The 22,902-nt window shown below is 37.2% G+C and overlaps 1 protein-coding gene across 4 annotated transcripts; it reads right to left on the minus strand.

Moving 5' to 3' along the window:
* Positions 1–494: 494 nt before the first annotated feature.
* Positions 495–20,346, minus strand: LOC127418792 (ATP-dependent RNA helicase DDX19B-like). 4 transcript variants are annotated; one of them, XM_051659620.1, is made up of 13 exons: positions 20,185–20,314; positions 15,151–15,217; positions 14,883–14,937; positions 14,662–14,709; positions 12,060–12,195; positions 7,923–8,015; positions 6,658–6,760; positions 6,084–6,198; positions 5,813–5,990; positions 2,974–3,211; positions 2,722–2,884; positions 2,330–2,521; positions 495–1,830 (listed from the first exon to the last, which is right to left on the minus strand). In XM_051659620.1, the coding sequence occupies exons 3-13, from the start codon at positions 14,917–14,919 to the stop codon at positions 1,769–1,771; spliced, it is 1,365 nt and encodes a 454-aa protein (XP_051515580.1). In that variant the 5' UTR covers positions 14,920–14,937; positions 15,151–15,217; positions 20,185–20,314; the 3' UTR covers positions 495–1,768. The 4 variants fall into 4 exon arrangements, with proteins under 4 accessions (XP_051515580.1, XP_051515579.1, XP_051515578.1 ...); XM_051659619.1 differs by lacking the exon at positions 15,151–15,217 and having other exon boundaries at positions 20,185–20,346; XM_051659618.1 differs by lacking the exon at positions 15,151–15,217 and having other exon boundaries at positions 14,883–14,973; positions 20,185–20,346.
* Between the last annotated feature and the right edge of the window lie 2,556 nt (positions 20,347–22,902).

Raw genomic sequence — 22,902 nt, forward strand, 5'->3', positions numbered from 1 at the left:
ACAAGGTGGTAATGGTGGGAAATAACATTATGCCACAAATGCAGTCAACTGAACTTGTATTATACCTGGAGCATTTTGTTAAATTTGATTTTGAAGTTAAACAGGTTTTCTTAAAATTTAACCTCACAGATTGCAGGTCAAATGTATGTTAAATGCCTATAACCTCACAAAGAATTTTTTTGCACGGTGAAGGAAAATGAGATATGAATCTCAAACTTGAAACATGTAGAGTAAAGTATATTACAGGCTGTGACGAGGAGGAGGGTGTGGCCGGGCAGTGATTGAGCACAGCCAGCACTGAATCAGCTGGAGAAGCTCGAGAGAGACTCAAGTGTCCGTGTTGTGTGTCTGTTTGTGTTATGGTTAATGTTGAGTTTTGCATCAAAACTTTGATTGTTCAGCCAGTTCCCGCCTCTTCCTTACCCGTCCTTATACTGTTACACAGGTGTTGAATAAAAGTGAACATTATGGATACACCACACAAAAACGAGCCAGTTGGTTATTTATTATTATAAGAAACAACTATAAAACAAATGCAGCAAATGTGCAAGAAAAGAAAATGAAATGCTACAGGAAAAAAAAAAAGAAAAAAAAAAACACTTTTAAAGCTCTTCAATTCTTAATAAACTTCACTCACAGCATTCACAAATGCAAACTGTTTCAGTCAACCAAAGTGCATTAATTGAGCAGCAAAAATGTAACAAATGTATAGTTATTTTGCTTTTTGCAAACAGCAGCCGTGCATTAATTTTCTAACAATATAGCTATATTATCTTTCAGTACCTAACTGCACTGGGTAAAAGTGCTGCATTTTGAAAACATGAATATGTTAGCCAGTGTTAAAAAAAAAAAAAAAAAAAAAAAAATCTAATTTGGTCTCCTTTAATGGTTTCCTCTTTAAACTTCAAAACAAGGAAACTTGCATAATATCGTGAAAAAAAAAAAACAAATAAAAAAAACCTAAAGCTTTGAATGCAGTTCAAGTACAATACATTTTTGTTGTTGTTGTTGTTAAACATCAATATAATACTCTATTGTGCTTTCACAATAATTCTCATTTCAAAATCTCTTTCATTTTAAAGTGCGCCTGAGCAATGTTAGTGTTTTAGGTGTGCCTTTTAACTTTGTATGCACACTGAAGTTCAAGTCTGATTCTTTATATAATGTATACTCTAATAGCTTACATATTTAATTCAGTTATAATTCTTTTCACATTTAAGATCAAAAGGTAGTCTAATTATTTAACAGTGCAACACAATGCAAAATATGCTTAATTAGTCCAGTAGCTAACAGACAATAATCTACATAAAATTAGGAAACAAGACTAAATATAGGAATTAGTGCTGTAACAGTCATTCACTTCAAATGAAAATATAGAGACACTCTTTCAAACCCAAACTGATTCCTCCTGTAACAACTATTAGCTTGGAACATCGGCATCGCCAGGTCATTTTTCCGGGGCTTCAGCCCCGAATGTAATTTTAAATGTAGGCTACGCAATAATATTGCTACACCCCCCCACCCCCGCTAAGCCCCGAAACACCTCAAGTCCTAGAAACGCCCCTGGCTTGGAATCAAAACTTTTGGCATAAAGATTAAAGCGTTAACTGTTCTCTGTATGTCTGTAATTCATGTAAACAATTGTCATTGCAACTCTAGCTTTCACATACAAAGTGAAGAACCAATGTTGGTTAATGAAGCATCAACTCGAACGAGGTAACAGCAGAACTGATTTTGATTATGCAATGTGGAGTGCATTTAAGGTCTTTCAGTTGGCAATCTTTTCGATTTCGTCAAGATCATCTGTATCCAGCCTCAGAATTTTCTTATCTGTAGGAGAAAAACACCAAATCATTAAATTGAACTGATCAACAAGACTTAGTTTCCTCAAATTAAAAATTCTGTCATCACCATTATATATAATATAAAATTGATGTATTATCTCAAGGCTGCTTTTTATTCTCCATAAAATAAAACTGAATGGGGATTCCCCACCACTGTAGCTCTCAAATCTCATTCGCGCATACAATTAATTAAATGACAAATGTGAGGGTGAATTATAATTGTGATTTTCAGTGAATAACAACTTTGCTCCTCAGAGAAAGGCTTCAGAAGACTTGGAATATATTGTGCAAATCAAATGGACTTTTTTTTAATGGGTCATTTTTGAAGCTCAACAGCCCCAGTCACCATTCATATTCCCTTTGTGTTGCAAAGAGAAAAGAAAGTCATACAGGTTTGGAATGACGCGAGGGTGAACAAATGACAATTTTCATTTTTGGGTGAGCCATCTCTTTAAAAATATACAAGTAATAATGGTGGAACTTACTAAAATGCCTTTCAATTGTCTTGAGAATCTCCATGCTGCGCTGGCTGTCCACCATGTTGATGGCAAGCCCTCTCTTGCCAAATCGTCCTGTTCTCCCGATCCTATGGAGGTACGTTTCATTGTCTGGATTGTGGTCTTTGTCCAGAGGTAGGTCAAAGTTGATCACCACAGACACTTGTTCGACATCAATACCTGCGCATGGCCGTGCGATTATTGAGAATGGCTGAATTTACACATAGATAAGTTAAATATTACCTCTGAAGAACACAAATACTTCATCTTAGGCTAAAATATCAACTCTATTATTTGTTGTCAAAGCTAAAAAAAAAAAAAAACTTTGCATCTTCATAACTGCAAATAAAAAATAAAATAAAAAAATAAGGTACACTTACCTCTTGCACAGACATTAGTAGTGATAAGAACCTTCTCTTTGCCATCTCTGAATCGTTCAATAATTGCAGCTCTTTGCTCTACTACCATTTCACCACTGAGAAGCGCCACCTGGTGGCCTTCTTTAGACATCTGCCCTGCGAGCCAGTTGGCTGTTTTACGAGTCTGCAAGACGAACGCGCAATGAGATGATTGAATGGATGACTCCAATAAACCAAGAATCATCAACTATCAAAAAAGGCAGATGGACTCACATGACAGAAGATCATAGCTTGTGCTATAGTGATAGCTCCATAAATGTTACAGAGTGCATTGTATTTGTCCTCCTTGCTATTGCAGAGCACATAGTACTGCTTGATAGTGTCCAGGGTCTCCTCTTCTCGTTTGAGCTTGATGATGTTGGGGTCCGGCACGACCCGCACTGCAAAATTCCACACGGAGTCCTCAAATGTAGCAGAGAAAAGTAACATCTGGCAGCCTTTGGGCAGCATTCTGTGACAGATAATGGACAGCATTCTTAATTCTCACTTAGTTGATTTCAAGCGAAATCACCTTTAACTGCTAAAAAAAAAAAGAAAACAACAAATCGAGTTTAAGATGCATGTGCCAAGTTCTTAGAAATGTAATCTTTGCATTCATGTTAGTGTCATTTACTTTTTTTTTTAATATGTTCAAGCAAATTTGCAATACAGTATGTGTGTGTGTATGTATATATATATATATATACATACAGGTGCATCTCAATAAATTAGAATGTCGTGGAAAAGTTCATTTATTTCAGTAATTCAACTCAAATTGTGAAACTCGTGTATTAAATAAATTCAATGCACACAGACTGAAGTAGTTTAAGTCTTTGGTTCTTTTAATTGTGATGATTTTGGCTCACATTTAACAAAAACCCACCAATTCACTATCTCAAAAAATTAGAATACATCATAAGACCAATGAAAAAAACATTTTTAGTGAATTGTTGGCCTTCTGGAAAGTATGTTCATTTACTGTATATGTACTCAATACTTGGTAGGGGCTCCTTTTGCTTTAATTACTGCCTCAATTTGGCGTGGCATGGAGGTGATCAGTTTGTGGCACTGCTGAGGTGGTATGGAAGCCCAGGTTTCTTTGACAGTGGCCTTCAGCTCATCTGCATTTTTTGGTCTCTTGTTTCTCATTTTCCTCTTGACAATACCCCATAGATTCTCTATGGGGTTCAGGTCTGGTGAGTTCGCTGGCCAGTCAAGCACACCAACACCATGGTCATTTAACCAACTTTTGGTGCTTTTGGCAGTGTGGGCAGGTGCCAAATCCTGCTGGAAAATGAAATCAGCATCTTTAAAAAGCTGGTCAGCAGAAGGCAGCATGAAGTGCTCCAAAATTTCTTGGTAAACGAGTGCAGTGACTTTGGTTTTCAAAAAACACAATGGACCAACACCAGCAGATGACATTGCACCCCAAATCATCACAAACTGTGGAAACTTAACACTGGACTTCAAGCAACTTGGGCTATGAGCTTCTCCACCCTTCCTCCAGACTCTAGGACCTTGGTTTCCAAATGAAATACAAAACTTGCTCTCATCTGAAAAGAGGACTTTGGACCACTGGGCAACAGTCCAGTTCTTCTTCTCCTTAGCCCAGGTAAGACACCTCTGACGTTGTCTGTGGTTCAGGAGTGGCTTAACAAGAGGAATACGACAACTGTAGCCAAATTCCTTGACATGTCTGTGTCTTGATGCCTTGACCCCAGCCTCAGTCCATTCCTTGTGAAGTTCACCCAAATTCTTGAATCGATTTTGCTTGACAATCATAAGGCTGCGGTTCTCTCGGTTGGTTGTGCATCTTTTTCTTCCACACTTTTTCCTTCCACTCAACTTTCTGTTAACATGCTTGGATACAGCACTCTGTGAACAGCCAGCTTCTTTAGCAATGAATGTTTGTGGCTTACCCTCCTTGTGAAGGGTGTCAATGATTGTCTTCTGGACAACTGTCAGATCAGCAGTCTTCCCCATGATTGTGTAGCCTAGTGAACCAAACTGAGAGACCATTTTGAAGGCTCAGGAAACCTTTGCAGGTGTTTTGAGTTGATTAGCTGATTGGCATGTCACCATATTCTAATTTTTTGAGATAGTGAATTGGTGGGTTTTTGTTAAATGTGAGCCAAAATCATCACAATTAAAAGAACCAAAGACTTAAACTACTTCAGTCTGTGTGCACTGAATTTATTTAATACACGAGTTTCACAATTTGAGTTGAATTACTGAAATAAATGAACTTTTCCACGACATTCTAATTTATTGAGATGCACCTGTATATATATATATATATATATATATATATATTCCCCCCCAAGAATTTCAGCTCTTTAAATATTTCTTCTTTATGATCTCAGTATGGCTACACCACTTAAAATATTTTACATTAATCCCCAAAAACTTTAAACTTAATTTTAATTCAGATGCTGAAAACATGTTCATCATTGAAGTGCATTATAGTTGTATTTATAAAATACATTTTTAATGCTTTTATTTTATAAAATAATGAGTTTGAACACAAGTCACGTCACTGACACAAAATCATTAACGATCATTTTGTCTGAAGTCAATCTTTGTGCATGAAAATAGCGGTGATGGGGTACGTGATACAACTAAACATTTTTGGTCAATAACAATATCCATCACAATATACACAAATGTAAATACATTTCAATGTAAAGTGATTCAAAAACTCAATTATTATCATAAAATAATAAAGTTCCTTTTTCATTTAAAAGGATGTCTAAAGTAATGGTAAACTTGTCATGTCCATTACAATGAAACGACTTTAAAAATAAATATCTAAGTATTTAAAATAATGCTTTATCTACACGGCACAATTTTTCATTCCAAGCAGAAATTAGGATTCCCTCATTTCAGTAGAACATATAAGTGTTTGCTTTGATTCTGAAGCAAACCTCTCCATCACGTATTAACTTTGGATACTGGAAACCTTTTTGCGAACTATATACTAGATATAAATGCACTGTTGATAGGGGTGTTATCTTGTAATTCATCCTGAAGACTTGCTAGCAAAGTTCCAAACCATCCATTAGAGATGGCTCACCTCTGAATGCGGATGCTTTGATCCTGGTGGCCCTGCGTGGCGATCATGACATCAGCCTCATCCAAAACAAACACTTTGATCTTCCTCAGGTCAATGAGTTTCAGTTTGATGCACCAGTCTAGAACGGTCCCGGGTGTCCCGATGACAATCTGCTCACTGATTTTAATGCCACGCTCCACTGAGAATAAAACAGCCATTACACACATTTAAATTTGGTGTTACGTATAATTTGCACATTGTAAGATTGAGAAACTGAATTTATGCCACTTACTTCTGTGTCCACGAACTGCATATGCCAGTGTGACCTCTGGGTAGAATTTGCCCATCTGCTCAATGACTTTACCCGTTTGCAGAGCGAGCTCATAAGTGGGAGAAATGCACAAACACTGGAAGAAACAAAGAATTAGTGAACAATATTTATTAAAGGGGCCGTTCATCCAAAAATTATAATTCTGTCATCATTTTCTCACCCTCATGTTGTACCAAACCCGTATGAGTGACTTTTTGTCCCGTGGAACAGAAATGGAGATATTTTGCAGAATGTCTATGCTGCTCTTTTCCATACAATCAAATCAGTCAGTGATTTATAAAATCAAGCTGCAATCTTGAAGCTGTATGCATGGACTACTTTTATGGTGGCTTTTTGGATATTTACAGGCCACTGATTTTGTTGAATAGAGAAAAGCAGCAAGGACATTCTACTAAACATCTCTTTTTGTGTTCCACAGAAGAATGAAAGTCATTTGGGTTTCAACCAGAGCCAATTTTGGGGTGAAATACTCCTTTAACTATCCCTCACTGACTAAGTCCTATTTAAACTTGCTGTGACAAGTTTTCACATTTACCTGTGTCCATTTAAGGGCTGGGTCCACATGGCTGAGCATGGCCAATACGAAGGCGGCCGTTTTACCAGTGCCAGACTGAGACTGAGCGATCAGATTCTGAGGTCTGGGAGTGGAGGGAAACACGTACAGAGAAGAGAGTGATACAGAGGTCTATACATACCAGAGTTCTAGTAAAACCTACTTGACACCAATACACTATTTTAATAGAAGATATTTCGCAAAACTTTTAATGGAAAGGCATTGCGTATCAAATACCCCAACTATGTGTCAAAATCATCTGATTTGTTAGTGAATCAAACAAATCAGATTCGTTCTGATTGCATTTATATCTATAGCCCTAAGTAAAGATAAATCTTTGAATAACAGCACTGATCATGTTTACTGATTAGATCCTGGTGTGTAAAAACTAGAGCTGCCAACCGATTACATTTTTAATTAATAGAATTGGCTTCAATTAATCGTATATATAAATATTTGCTGAAAAAGCCCCTCAAATGACAATAATTCAAAATATGATTATATAAAGATATATTTAAATGATTTATATTTAAATGGCAGGTGAGTAAAGCATTAATAAGACAATACAAAAAGTGGCTTTAGAAGGCAACATATTGTTTATTTCTATATTACTGAACATAAGTTTATCATTGTCCTACAGTCCAGAGCAATCCATTTTGCAATTGAATTCATCAATCTGTCTTGAGATAGATTTATTATAAGGGCTTTTCTAAGGATGCGTCAATGTACACATGCACAGACAGATGCTTTGTACAAACAGCATTTTTAGGTCACTGTATCAGGTTAAATATAGTTTGGAACTTGTTTGGTCTCGAGATCCCTGCATTCGAAATTGTGCTCCATCCAGTTGTGTTTGAACACAAGAACGCATCCTCATCTTGTGCTGTCGCTAGTATCAAGCAAGCCTGAGTTTGGTTTGTTGTCTGTACAGCTGCGTGATACCTTTACAGCTGGAGTTTTGCTTACTGCCCCCTGGAGAAAACAGGTGGTACATTATGCTTGAATCACTACAATATTAGGAATATTCCTTATTACGGTAAGGGAACATGATTAATCGCGTTAATTTCCTTAATGCATTTTTCTTTTTTTTTTTTAAATATATATATAATTAATTGCAGGTGTTAAAATGACAGCCCTATTAAAAACATTTTTATTCATCGCCGCCACAGCTAATTTCGTAGGAGTGCTCTTTCTCTTACAAGTTAAATACATTCTCTCAAGAATACATTTGAAAAATGTGGACTTACGGTTCGGCGAGCATCATGGGAAGTGCATTCTCTTGAATTTTAGAGGGTCTGTTGAAGCCCATTTCATACACGCCTTTGAGCAGCTGAGGTTTCCTGTTACAAAATTAAAAACTAATGAAAATTACCACATGGTGAAAAGTGCTTCATGAGAGCTTTTTAAAGCTTTTAGTTACAGGGTATAGTCTTTAAACTTTTTTAAAATCTGATTTTCCTTTCTCTCTCTATGCATACATGTCAATTAAAAAAATATTCTGGGTTCAATCGAAAGCATCTGTGGCATAATGTTGATTACCACTCAAATAAATTTCGGCTAGTCCCTCCCTTTCTTTAAAAAAAAAAAAAAAGCAAAAATCTGGGTTACAGTGAGGCACTTAAAATGGAAGTGAATGGGTTCAATTTTTGGAGGGTTTAAAAGGCAGAAACATGAAGCTTATAATTTAATAACAGCACTTACATTAATTCTTCTGTTAAAACCCATGTATTTGAGCTGTAGAGTCATTTAAATGTTCATTTTTACAGTCATTTTAGGGTTTGTTGAAATTACATCGTCATGGCAACGAAGCTGTAAAATTGGCTATAACTTTACACAGAAAAGGTTAGTAAGTGATTTTATCACACTAAAATCATGTTTACATGCATACTGCTTATGTCTTGTTGCTATACTGCCGTGCAAAGGCAAAAGGCCGTAACTTCGTTTTTGGTCGAAAATGAGTTATTTATATTTTTGAGACATTCAAGACCTCCTTTATCATGTGGATAAGTATCTTGAGTCAATTTCATTGTTTTTTCAAGAAAATAATGGGTTGTCTTAACAGTAACTTCCAAAAGCCCAAGAAAAACCAAGGCAGAACTCCGTAACTCCAATTACCGCTCTTTGACTTTGTTTTGGAACGCTCAAATTGAGTTAGGGTACTCTGCCTTTGTTTAGCCATGCGTCAAAATGAAGTTACTGTGCCGGCATGGAGTTACTGTACTCTGCCTTTGTTTTTACATTAAAGTTTACCACGTTTAAATTACGGTGTAGCCTGTGTACTGTCATACATCTGTCATTGAAGCAATCTGACACACACGATACCTGAATAAAAGTGTAGTAAACAAATATTGTTGAGTGTTTTTCTATAGCGTTTAAAGATGGCCTCTCGAGGGAAAATGATGGTTGAGATGGCTTTGAAACACCGACATCAAGGTCAATGATGTTTAGCTACTTCATTTAGCTAGCTAGCAGCCTATAGCATAAATAGGCTACTCGGCTATCCAATGAATAGGCTACCAAACTGCTCCATACAACAAAGCACTGTAAACAAGCAAAGACTAGATAACTTGCCAGCAATAAGTAACCGTAAATATTCTCAAAGTTTTTTTTTTTTTTTTCATAATGCAGATTATTCAGTCAGTGCCAGCCTGTCAGTGCCAGCTGTCAACATCAGTGTCAGTGAGTCTGGGGCTGCCCACTAGTTGCAAGAGTGTGGACTCGAATGCCATGACATCGTAGCATGTAGCATGATCACACATAAAATCAGTAGTAACAGTTCGCAATTAAATCTGTCCTACCTTTTCTAGTAACCCGATAAAATCCATGGCAATGAACGTCATCGCAGATGTTTAATCCACAAGCATTCTGATTTCTGAGCATTATTCCTACTTGCTGGCGTTCACATCAATCCACAAGTCGATCTTTTAGGCTAGGCTACTTTCATTCAATTCGATGTAAAAGCACTTAGGCTAACTTATGTCTTGTATCCTTTTACGTTAGTGAACACTGCAATAAATAAATTGAACGGTATCCAACCACATGTATAACTTTTTGTCTGGATGTCAGTTACGGTCAGATTCAGAAAAACAATTAATATAGTCACATTACTCTACGTTATAGCCTTTGAGATTGGCCAGTCCAATTCACCAGTCAGAGAGCTGTGCACTGGAGCATGGTAGCCAAACTTAACCCTTGATTAACCAGCTCTGGCACTACCTTGTAGGCCTGTGGCTGATTTATTATCTCTTATTCCAATCCCATGCATTTTAAATTTGTACATGATTTGTTATATCTTTGCATTCCATTATTAAGTTTACTCATTAGAAATACGCTTATCTTGTATTTATTCATATAATTGTCACCTATCTGCAGTCAACCTGTTAGTTTTGCTGCACACCAATTGAAGATATTCTTACCGCTATGGAGGTATGTGTCATGTCTAATGTATTAAAAATACCATCAGAATACAACCAAAGCACAGGCTGGATGTAAATCATCCAAAATAAATGCCATGATCACTAGATTTTATACAGGTGTTACTATAATGATTTTGTAAATGGTGATCAGCAACAAAATACTGATAATGTGGAAGTTACTGCCTTTTGCCTTGGCATGAATTCTCACTTTTTGCAGACAATAAAAAGGCAGAGTACAGTAACTTCAAAATAGGGGTCAAAAGTAAAGTTTGAGCTCAAGATTTTTTTATGTAGATAAATTTCATTACTAAAACATCTAATTGCCAGATTTTCAGTGTCCTACCTATAATACATTTGGCTGGACAACTAAAAAACTTTAAAGTCATTTTTCTCAGTTCCACACTCTAGCGAGTTAAGGTCTTTTGCCTTTGTAGGGCAGTATACTTTTGAAAAAGTTGCTTTTTTTTTATAAAGAAAAGCGGCAAGTCTAAATATATTTTTGTGGTAATCTATATTATTCAACAAATGCTGTGGATTGAGCTTAACTTGTATTGAACCCAGAATATTGGTCTAAATGCTCATTTCACAATTACTTAAGCTCTGAACCGCAAGGTGAAAAAAAAGAAAAAGTGTCTCAGTTCTTTCCGGAGCCTAAGTCTTAAATTTGTTTCTCTCTTCCTAATTTTTTTTTTTCTCTCTTCAAATGTTTTTTTTCTCTTCAAAAAAATGCATGCAGTACCAACCTTGGCCACCAGGTGCCACTATCAGTAAACATGTAATCTTACGCTTTTAATGCTTTCTCTGTTCCTATATAGCTGAATAATACATTTATTATTTATTTAAGGGTTTGCAAGCCTTAAGACAAAATCAGGTTACATATGTTTGATATGGCATTCGTTGTCAGGCAGCAACTGGATTTATTTTTTGTTTGAAATTGTTGGTCTTTCTAAACCATCTATGCCGTTTGCTCAGTGTTACATGGTGGAAGCCAAGGTATGTATTGAGGGAAACATGGGGAAATTATTATTATGTCTGTCCTTTTGAAGTGTTAGGGGTACATCTGGTAATGTTAATATTGTTGTAAGTAATCTAATTTCTAAACGAAAAGATAATTTATAAATTAAATCCTCGCGACTGAACGGGGATGTCATGTGCAGACTTTCATGGTGGAATTTAATTATAATAATATATTTTAATATAACAAGTTGTCTATGCATTTGAAACACACTGTCTACCGCAGAAGTGAAGAGTTCCAGATGAAGAATGTCAAATAAATATCCAAATATTGTTGGTCTGTCTAAACATGAGCTTTTCTCCGGGGAGGCCTCATTGAATGTTTTGTGTAATGTTATTTATTCGTCCCCCGCCATTTATTATCATGAGTGTGTGTGTGAGTGGGGGTATGATTTTTTTGAAGAGAGAGAAAAACATTTTGGAAGAGAGAATTTTTTTTTTAAGAATGGCTCAGGAAGGAACGGAGACACTATTTATTTATTTTTTTCACTGTTATTTTTATTTTTTTTCACCTTGCGGTTCAGAGCTTCCGTAACACAATAGACACAGCTAACAGTATTTTCTCACATACAGCACTGTGCAAAAGTCTTAGGCTCATTAGAAGTTTCACAAAAACATTTGTCTGATGATGGTTATTTAATATCTTCTACTTTAGTGTGTCAACGTTGAGTCAGTCTGGGATTACATGAAGAGGCAGAAGCAATAGAGAACATCTAAATACCTAGAACTGTGGCAAGATGCTTGGGACAACCTATCTGCCAACAACTTTGAAAAACTGTTTGCAAGTGTACCTAAGAGAATTGGTGCTGCTTAAAGGCACAGGGTTGTCACACTAAATATTGATTGATTGTTAATTGATCAATAAAAAAAATTATACATTGCATTATTTTTGAAAACATTCTCACTATACAACATTTTTCACAGTACTGTACGTCTAAACTAAAACATACTTACAGTCTTAGCTCCTCAAAGGTCTTCACTGAATACAGAGGGGAGTTTGGATCCCTCTGAAGAACCTCCACTTGGTTTGTGTTGTTGACTAAATTGCTTCTGATGAGCTTATTTAAGAGGGACTGTGTGGCTTTGTCCTCTAAAAAGGAAGATTAGGAAGTTTTAATAAACTCAGCAAAAAAAAAAAAAAAAAACAAAAGTCCCTTTTTCAGGACACTATATTTTAAAGATAAGTTCGTAAAAATCCAAATTACTTTACAGATCTTTATTGTAAAGGGTTTAAACAAGGTTTCCCATGCTTGTTCAATGAACCATAAACAATTAATGAACACGCACCTGTGGAACAGTCGTTGAAACACTAACAGCTTACAGACGGTAGGCAATTAAGGTCACAGTTATAAAAACTTAGGACACTAAAGAGACCTTTCTACTGACTCTGAAAAACATCAAAAGAAAGATGCCCAGGGTCCCTGCTCATCTGTGTGAACATGCCTTAGGCATGCTGCATGGAGGCATGAGGACTGCAGATGTGGCCAGGGCAATAAATTGCAATGTCCGTACTGTGACTAAGACAGCGCTACAGGGAGACAGGAAGGACGGCTGAATGTCCTCGCAGTGGCAGACCACGTGTAACAACACCTGCACAGGATCGGTAAATCCGAATATCACAACTGCCCGAGTTACACCAGTAATGCACAATCCCTCCATCAGTGCTCAGACTGTCTGCAATAGGCCGATAATATCGGCTAGTGCCTGACCGATATATCGGTCGGTCGATATTATGATTCTTATCTGACGGTGGCTCTGCAGACAGGGCGGAGTTAAATGTTGTGGATTCGAGTGGTCTCTTCTCCTTAAATTGCTAACTAGTTTGTAAAATACGTACTGGAAAGTCTATAAAAAATAACCCATCGTTTTATATAACGTTAACCCTGTCCCTGACAACCATGTCACTCATGTTTATCACATCGGTTTGCTGTTAGCCAACTATAGTTTGTCAGTGAAGTCAGTGATGCAGCAGATTGAAAGGTAAACATCAGAGCATCTTTTTGCAGCTCAGCAGACAACGGTGCAGTGGTGGATTGTGTGTGGCGAGTGTTGATTTCACGCTTCGCTGTTACCTAGTTGGTGAGACACAATGCTGGAAAGTAAATAAAGTCCATCTTTTACTCTCCGTGACAACGAGCTTACAGCTAACTAGCTAACCATGTAGCTACTTTCATACCTTGTCAGCGTGTAAACATGTATTCACCAAACTGTTTTGTTCAGGATTCACAGTCTGGTACCCCCTTCAACCGAACAATTCCAGTCATTGCATTTATAAAATGTAATATTTCAAAGTCTGGTTTTCCAGACATTAAAATAGGATACGTAATAAAAGTAGATTTAATAAATAGTATATTCACCCTGTGTAAATAATAATATATAGGAACTGTATCTAAAATAAATGAGGGGCGATAAATACTAATACAACAGGCTGGAAAAATAGGCATTTATTCATTTTAATATCCTATATATATATATTTTGAATGTGTTGAAACTTGACACCGGGCGACGCATCCTAAAAACGGCACCATTAGATCGGTTTCATGCTGAAGAGCCGCTTAAAAGTACATTTTATTTCTTCTCTCGTAAATGTAAATGAGTGTAAATGCCAACATCATATGTCGAAAGGACTGAAGCCTGTCAACCAAAACATGAGCTCATTGATGTCATTAAGTGAGTCTGCTTTTTTATTCCATCAGTTGCTCCTGGTCGGAGGCTTCCGTATATATTTAGTTTATACGTAGGATTATGTCCTACATAAATTTAATGGTGCAATGCTCAAATATTTAGTAGTGCATACATTTTGACTCTGTGCCCATTTACGCCACAACTAGGCTAAGTTGTAACGTAAGTATAGCTGGTGCAACCGGCCCCTGATGTTTATTTAGCTATTTAATGTATTTTAATTTATTCTTTATTTTAATGGTAAACATTTGACTGATACTAAACAGTAATACTGATGTTTATTTAGATATTTATTTTATTTTTTATTTATTCTTTATTTTAATGGTAAACATTTGACTGATACTAAACAGTAATACTGATGTTTATTTAGATATTTATTTTATTTTTTATTTATTCTTTATTTTAATGGTCAGCATTTGACTGATACTAAACATACAGTACTGATGTTTATCTATTTTTTATTTTTATTTATTCTTTATTTTAATGATCAGCAATTGACTTATACGAAACAGTACTTATGTTTATTTAGCTATTTATTGTATTTTTTTTTCATTCTTTATTTTTTCAGTGTTCATTTCTAGAATTTGTTGACAATGAATTAAAATAATGTCAAATATTCTTTGATAAAAATATCTGTTTAAGAAAGCAGCCTTCTGAGTACCTTTGCATAGCCATATCGGTGCAAAATCCACATAGAAAAGGTCTGTTTTCATTCCAGCTCAAATTAAATATATCAGCCACCATATCGGTAATCGGTATCGGTCTCAAATCCCATATCGGTCAGGCTCTAGTAAGCAATTGGGGTAAATTTAGATTTTAAGGTCACTTGTAAGTAACAAGCACAATAATATTCAGACAACAATTTAAATTTCACCTTTCTCCTCTTCATCCGATTTGTCACCATCATCTACTGGTTTTGTTCCTCCAAGAGAAGATAAAAAGTACTAATTAAATAAATGACAATTACAAAAAAACAATGCAAACAAACCTTTTAAGACATTTACGTTCAGTAACAATATAGCAACAAATCTCTGCACATCTTAATGGAAAACTGTAATCTAAAAATAAAAAGTAAAACTTCTAAAAGAAAATTACCATTAGAGCAAAGTACAGGTGCATCTCCCACGTCCATAATCCGTAAGTTCCGAATCTTTTTCCAAACAACAGAATTGCAGTTATAGTCAATCTAAATACAATGCATTGATTACACAATACAATAAAAAAACAATGTTGCATTCATAAATTAAAGGGATAGTTCACCCAAAAATGGGTGAACACTGGAGTCTTACGGATTACTTTTATGCTGCCTTTATGTGCTCTTTGAGCTTGAAATTTGGAACCTGTTGACTGGCATTGTACAGACCTACAGAGCGGAGATATTGTTCTAAAAATCTTCATGTGTTCAGCAGAAGAAAGGAAGTCATACACATCTGGAATGGCATGAAGGTGAGTAAATGATGAATTTCCATTTTTGGGTGAACTACCCTTTAAGAATGATGTGCCTATAATTTGACAGTAGAGCTGATATAGACGACACTACATAATGGAAAACATAATGATCATTTAAATTTAACAAAGCAGATCTGGCTGTAGCTGGTTTGGGTTGAGGCATCACTAGTCTTCAAATGCCACAAGGAATCATTTTAATAATTGCACAGGATCAGAGCTATAGCTTATATTGAGGAGCTATATGCACATACACAAACTGTATAGTGTGCCTGAAGAGTTTAAAGAGCTTTAGCAGAGAAGCTTGCAGCCAAACTGTACTAAATCTGTCACTAAGGGTGTGTTCACACTTGCAGTTCGGTTCTCTTGGTTCAGACCAAAAAAGAAAATGATGCATTTTTAACACCGAACCTAAAGATACAAAACAAAAAGGCATAAGGATAAGGTCACAACCTGATTGGACAGCTTTTATGACGTATATTTTGCGATGGAACTTGCCGAACATCCAAAACAATGCTGGCTGCTGGGCTAAATGCGCTCGTTGGATTTATATATGGTGGTATTTTTACCAGCTGAGAACAAACGAAGAGCTAATGTGTAAAGGAGTCAAAACAGCACCAGGAATTCCTCCGTTGCACACACAAACGAAGATATGCTGCGAGGACGGCTGACGGCAGTTCCGACGCCTGTACCGAACTGTAATGTGCAACATAGCTCCTATGATGAGAAGAACCAGGTATGCTTGAGGTCAGTATTAAAGGCAAATTACTTCCCGTTATTGGTCAGTTTAGACGTCTTTGGTCCATGCTGCATTCATATATCAGTCGAACCGCACCAGAGTTCATTTGGAAGCGGTCCGCTTGTTTGGTGCGCACCAAGGTTTGGATGGCAGCGTTCACACTTGTTCAAATGAACCGCACTAACACAGTTCTTTTTAATAGAACCAAACCTGCCAAGTGTGAACACACCCTAAACCTCATCCAAATTTAATGTGTCATACTGCCAGTGTCTCAATATCTAGTGAGCTGCCTAACTAGACAGCATATTAGGCACTGGAATGTTTGATTACAATGGTCAAACAGGACTATGATGCCCAAATATTATCTGGCTAGGAAGCCCACTAGGTTTAGCCCTTGTGCTGTGTTGAAATTTTTTACCTAATCTGGTGTTCCTGCTCAAAAATGGCCAGCCTATTAAAAATTGCTTATAAATCTCTCGTTATGCCAATTTGTTTTCTTTCAATTAGCACATGTTTTGTATTTCTTTTTGGAACTTATTGATCGTAGGCCTCATTGACCTGAACTTATGCACCTCCATTTTTGAGTGAAAAAAAGCATTGTGGACAATTTTGGTAATATTAAATAAAATATAAAAACATTCTGTACTATTTATCACACTAGTGTGCTTTAATATTTGTTTTGAAGTACTTTTATTTTGTACAAAATGGCACAAAGTCGCACTTGTGGTGTTCCCGGTCAAAAATGACCGGCCATTGAAAATGAATAGGTGAGATCAAGAATAAAAGAAAAATTGTGTGTTCAGGAGCATGTTCAGGTTCACATGTTCTTGCAAACAAAGGCCTCAGACCTGTGCGCATGCACATACACACACACACATGCTTGCACACAAACACACATGCTCATGTACACACAAACTCTTATTACATGCTTTCTTTTTCACAGAGATGAACTTTATCCTAACCTGAACTGCATCCAACATCCATCCAACATTACCACACACACACCAGAACTGCCTTTGCCCCACAGTGATCCCTCTCCAATAGAATCTCTTTCATCAAGCATTGTGTTTCAAATGCAGAGCACACATTTGCAAGGCACATGCAAAAAGCTATTGTCAGTCATGTGCATGAGGACACAAAACCACCAGTGTTCGTTGATTTGGTTTGTTGTTGATTAGAAAATATAACAGAAATATGAACAGTGTTGGTATTTTTGTTCCATGAAATGTTCTTTATATGACTATGTTAATGTGTAAACAGGCTTAGGCCAGTTTTCTTTGTCACAATGGTCAGATTTGACAGGGAACACCACAAGTGTTACTTTGTGCTCCTTTTCAGAAAATAAAAGCATTTCAAAATAAAATTCCTGTTTTTTTTGTTATCTTCCCCATTCACTTTCAATGGCCGGTCATCTTTGACTGAGAACACCACAATACTATTGGAGAGGGGTCACTGTGGGGCAAAGACCGTTCTGGTGTGGGTGTGTGTGGTAATGTTGGATGGATGAATGGATGTTGGATGCAGTTCATGGTAGAAAAAAGTTCATCTCAATGAAAAAGCATGTAATACTCAGAGTATGTGTGTACATGAGCATGTGTGTGTTTATGAACACGTGCACAGATCCGAGGCCTTTATGTTTGCAAGCACACATGCACATATGTGAACACGAACATGTAAGCAAGCATGTAATACACGAGTTTGTGCGTGTATGTGAGCATGTGTGTGCGTGCATGCACGTGGCCATATGTGCACAGATCCGAGGCCTTTGTGTTTGCAAGCACACATACGCTGGCGGCCAAACGTTTGGAATAATGTAAAGATTTTGCTGTTTCGGAAGGAAATTGGTACTTTAATTCACCAAAGTGTCATTCAACTGATCACAAAGTATAGTCAGGACATTACTGATGTAAAAAAACAGCATCACTATTTGAAAAAAGTATTTTTTGATCAAATTTAGAGAGGCCCATTTCCAGCAGCCATCACGCCAACACCTTATCCTTGAGTAATCATGCTAAATTGCTCATTTGGTACTAGAAAATCACTTGCCATTATATCAAACACAGTTGAAAGCTATTTGGTTCATTAAATGAAGCTTAACATTGTCTTTGTGTTTGTTTTGGAGTTACCACAGTATGCAATAGACTGGCATGTCTTAAGGTCAATATTAGGTCAAAAATGGCAAAAAAGAAACAGCTTTCTCTAGAAACTCATCAGTCAATCATTGTTTTGAGGAATGAAGGCTATACAATGCTTGAAATTGCCAAAAAACTGAAGATTTCATACAAAGGTGTACACTACAGTCTTACAAGACAAAGAACAACTGGCTCTAACAAGGACAGAAAGAGATGTGGAAGGCCCAGATGTACAACTAAACAAGAGGATAAGTACATCAGAGTCTCTAGTTTGAGAAATAGATGCCTCACATGTCCTCAGCTGACAGCTTCATTGAATTCTACCTGCTCAACACCAGTTTCATGTACAACAATAAAAGAGAAAACTCAGTGGTGCAGGACTTATGGGAAGAATTGCAAAGAAAAAGCCACTTTTAAAACAGAAAACACAGAGAAAAGGTTAGAGTGGGCAAAGAAACACAGATATTGGACAACAGATAATTGGAAAAGAGTGTTATGGATCTTAACCCCATTGAGCTTTTGTGAGATCAGCTAGACTGTAAGGTGCGTGAGAAGTGCCCGACAAGACAGCCACATCTATGGAAAGTGCTACAGGAAACGTGGGGTGAAATGTCACCTGAGTATCTGGACAAACTGACAGCAAAGCTGTCATTGCTGCACGTGGAGGATTTTTTTGATGAGAACTCTTTGAAGTAGTTTAAGAAGTTCTGAACGGGGGTGGGGCTGGGTAGCTCAGCGGATACTGACGCTGACTACCACCCCTTGAGTCGTGAGTTCGAATCCAGGGTGTGCTGAGTGACTTCAGCCAGGTCTCCCAAGCAACCAAATTGACCTGGTTGCTAGGGAGGGTAGAGTCACATGGGGTAGTCTCCTTGTGGTTGCGATTAGTGGTGCTCGCTCTCAATGGGGCGTGTGGTAAGTTGTGTGTAGAACGTGGAGAGTAGCATGAGTCTCCGCGGTGTCATGCACAACGAGCCACGTGATAAGATGCGCGGACTGACGGTCTCAGAAGCGGAGGCAACTGAGACTTGTCCTCCGCCACCTGGATTGAGTAACCGCGCCACCACAAGGACCTACTAGTACTAAGTAGTGGGAATTGGGCATTCCATTTTGGGGAGAAAAGGGGATAAAAAAGTTCTGAACATTTTTTTTTCAAATTGTAATAGTAATTTTCACATTATTAATGTCCTGACTATACATTGTGATCAGTTGAATGCCACTTTGGTGAATTGGCCACCAGTGTATGTGAACATGAACATGTAAGAAAGCATGTAATACTCTAAGAGTTTGTGCGTGAACGTGAGCATGCGTGTTAGTGCACGTGTGTGTGTGTGTGTGGTCCGAGGCCTTTATGTTTGCAATCACATGTACATATGTTAACATGAACAAGCTGAACATGCTCCTGAACACTCAATTTTCTCTTAGTTTTGATCTCCCCCATTCATTTTCATTGGCCGGTCATTTTTGACCAGGAACACCACAAGAGCATTTCAAAACAAACTTCCAGGTTAAACATTAAAGCACACAAATGAGATAAATAGCACACATTGTTTTCATAATTTATTAAATATTGTCAAAATTATACACAAATAATGCTTTTTTCACTCAAAAACAGAAGTGCATAAGCTCAGGTCAATGAGGCCTACGATCAATAAGCTCCAAAAAGAAATACAAAACGTGTGCTAATTAAAAGAAAACAAGTTGGCAAAAAGATCTAATCCAGTAATTGATGATAATAGATCATAATGAGTGATTTATAAGCAATTTTTATAGGCCGGCAACACCAAAAGTGTAACAAGGTGACCCAACCCCAACCCAATTATTTTTAATTTACCACTTTGGGGGTGGGGGTGTAAGAAGAGTTGTGATACCCTGTGTGAGCTAAGTCAGTCAGTTTTAGTCCAATAGGATCACATCAGCTAGCTTTTTCAGACAAAAGAAAATCCTCTTCGGGTCAAAATGACCGGAACACAACATGAGGGTTAGACAAACAGCCCCTGACTCACTGCAGCTAGCATGCTAAGCCATAAACATATCAATAAACACACTGGTCATTCTGGGAAACACATTTTTTACTCACAAACTTGGTTGAAGCCTCTTGTTCGTCCACCGCAAAAGCCCATGAGTCGGTTGCCATGGCTTCAGTCGCAATTATGTGGATTATAAATCTGTTTTGAGAACTCTTCTGACGAGCTGTCCACCACTTTCACTCTACTCTACTCAGCTCCGCGTGGACGCGCAAACTGCGGGCACGTGCATAGTCGAATGCTGTCCGGCGGATGTTAGCGCCAAAATTAGTTCCAGTTCGCTTATCTGTGGGAAAAATAGTCTTCAAGTATGTTTATTGAGCCTATTCATGAAACATAAGCAGAACAAGTTTGTTTGTAATTGCACTCCTTTGTAAATTGTCCCATTGAACTGACTAGGACCATTTACATAAGAATCGTTTTACTAACGATTTATATACAAATTAGTTCTGCCAGTAGGTTATGAATAAAGGCCCAATGTGCGCACTGTCAAAATGTGTGTGCGACGGGTGCATCGCCTGGTGTCAAGTTTCACCACAATCAAAATATATATGGGATATTAAAATGAATAAATTTCTATTTTTCCAGTCTGTTGTAATATTATTTATTGATCACCTCTTATTTATTTTAGATACAGTTCCTATATATTGTTATTTACACAGGTTAAATATACTATTTATCAAATGTACTTTTATTACGTATCATATTTTAATGGGGATATAATTTATGACAGCTGACAGTTACGTGAGCAAACAAGGTTTGAATATCAACTGTAACAAGATCAAATTGAAGTTCACGGCTTTTTAACACTCCTGTGTACAAATTTGAAGGCTGTTTATTGGATAATACATGTAAACGTCATATTATGCGACTACACATTACTTTACGGAGAGCTTACGACCTACTAGTTAAGTCTTGCCTTAAGAACAGGTGGTGCAACCAAATTAAGCACTGACTTAGTAACAAATTAACTAGTAGTTACTAAGCCCTTAGTGTGAACTTTACGTCCCAACTTACGTAAGACCTTACGCACAGCTGGTGCAACCCTACTCGGAAGAGCGAGATAAGGGGCAGCCGGAGACGACAGTTTGAGAGAGAGAGAGACTCACACAGCTGCATTGCATGTGTGTCTGTTTATGTTTGTTTTATGTTCATTTATATCATTAAAATTTATGTTGACTGTTCAGCCGGTTCCTGCCTCCTCCTTGCCAATCCTTTAACTGTTACAACGTGTGTGTGTTTCAGTTAAAATATCTTTGTTTAATTCTGAAAATTCAAAAATAGCAATTTGCACTGACAAATATCTCATCAAATATCCAAGTATATACAGTAAATGGACAAATAACGAATCCACTAATTCAAGGGGCGCGAGCACCTGCCAAGGGGGCTTATTTTGTTTACCAAAAAATAATTTGTTCAGTTATCATTTCTGCCAATTACCATATATGCCAGTAGATTGCGACAAATTACCATCTTTTAAGTGTTACGAGTGAGTTGTTGAGTAAATATTCGATTAAACTGATTTCAAATATGAGCTGGTTGACTTTTCGTGCATAAAGAGTCAGGGCTGACCAAAACAATGAGCGACCAAACCACAGTACAAAGCCACTTTTTCCATACATATATACAGTGGCATGCAAAAGTTTGGGCACCACTGGCCAAAATTTCTGTTTCTGTGAATAGTTAAGTGAATAGAAGATGAATTGATCTCCAAAAGGCATAAAGTTAAAGATGAAACTTTCTTTTCAACATTTTAAGCAAGATTAGTGTATTATTTTTGTTTTGCACAATTTTAGAGTGGAAAAAAAGGAAAGGAGCACCATGCAAACGTTTGGGCACCCCATGAGATTTGAGCTCTCAGATAACTTTTACCAAGGTCTCAGACCTTAATTAGCTTGTTAGGGCTATGGCTTGTTCACAATCATTGTTTGGAAAGGCCAGGTGTTGCAAATTTCAAAGCTTTACAAATACTCTGACTCCTCAAAAACCTTGTCCCATCAATCAGCAGCCTTGGGCTCCTCTAAGCAGCTGCCTTATACCAAATAGCTTTCAACTGTGTTTGATATAATGGCTAGTGATTTTCTAGTACCAAATGAGCAATATAGCATGATTAGTCAAGGATAAGGTGTTGGCGTGATGGCTGCTGGAAATGGGGCCTGTCTAAATTTGATCAAAAATGACTTTTTTCAAATAGTGATGGTGCTGTTTTTTACATCAGTAATATCCTGACTATACTTTGATCAGTTGAATGCCACTTTGGTGAATTAAAGTACCAATTTCCTTCCGAAATTAAAATAATTGATGCCCACAAAGCAGGAGAAGACTATAATAAGATAGCAAAGCGTTTTCAGGTAGCCGTTTCCTCAGTTCGTAATGTAATTAAGAAATGGTAGTTAAAAGGATCGGTGGAGGTCACGTTGAGGTCTGGAAGACCAAGAAAACTTTCAGAGAGAACTCCTTGTAGGATTGCTAGAAAGGCAAATCAAAACCCCTGTTTGACTGCAAAAGACCTCAAGGAAGATTTAGCAGACTCTGGAGTAGTGGTGCACTGTTCTACTGTGCAGCGACACCTGCACAAATATGACCTTCATGGAAGAGTCATGAGAAGAAAACATTTCCTGCGTCTTCACCACAAAATTCAGCCTCAGAAGTTTGCAAATGAACATCAAGAACAACACAAGCCTGATGCATTTTGGAAACAAGTCCTGTGGACTGATGAAGTTAAAATCGAACTTTTGGCCGCAATAAGCAAAGGTATGCTTGGAGAAAAA

Source organism: Myxocyprinus asiaticus, chromosome 28 (assembly GCF_019703515.2).
Source record: "Myxocyprinus asiaticus isolate MX2 ecotype Aquarium Trade chromosome 28, UBuf_Myxa_2, whole genome shotgun sequence".
In the NCBI taxonomy this organism is placed as follows: domain Eukaryota; kingdom Metazoa; phylum Chordata; class Actinopteri; order Cypriniformes; family Catostomidae; genus Myxocyprinus; species Myxocyprinus asiaticus.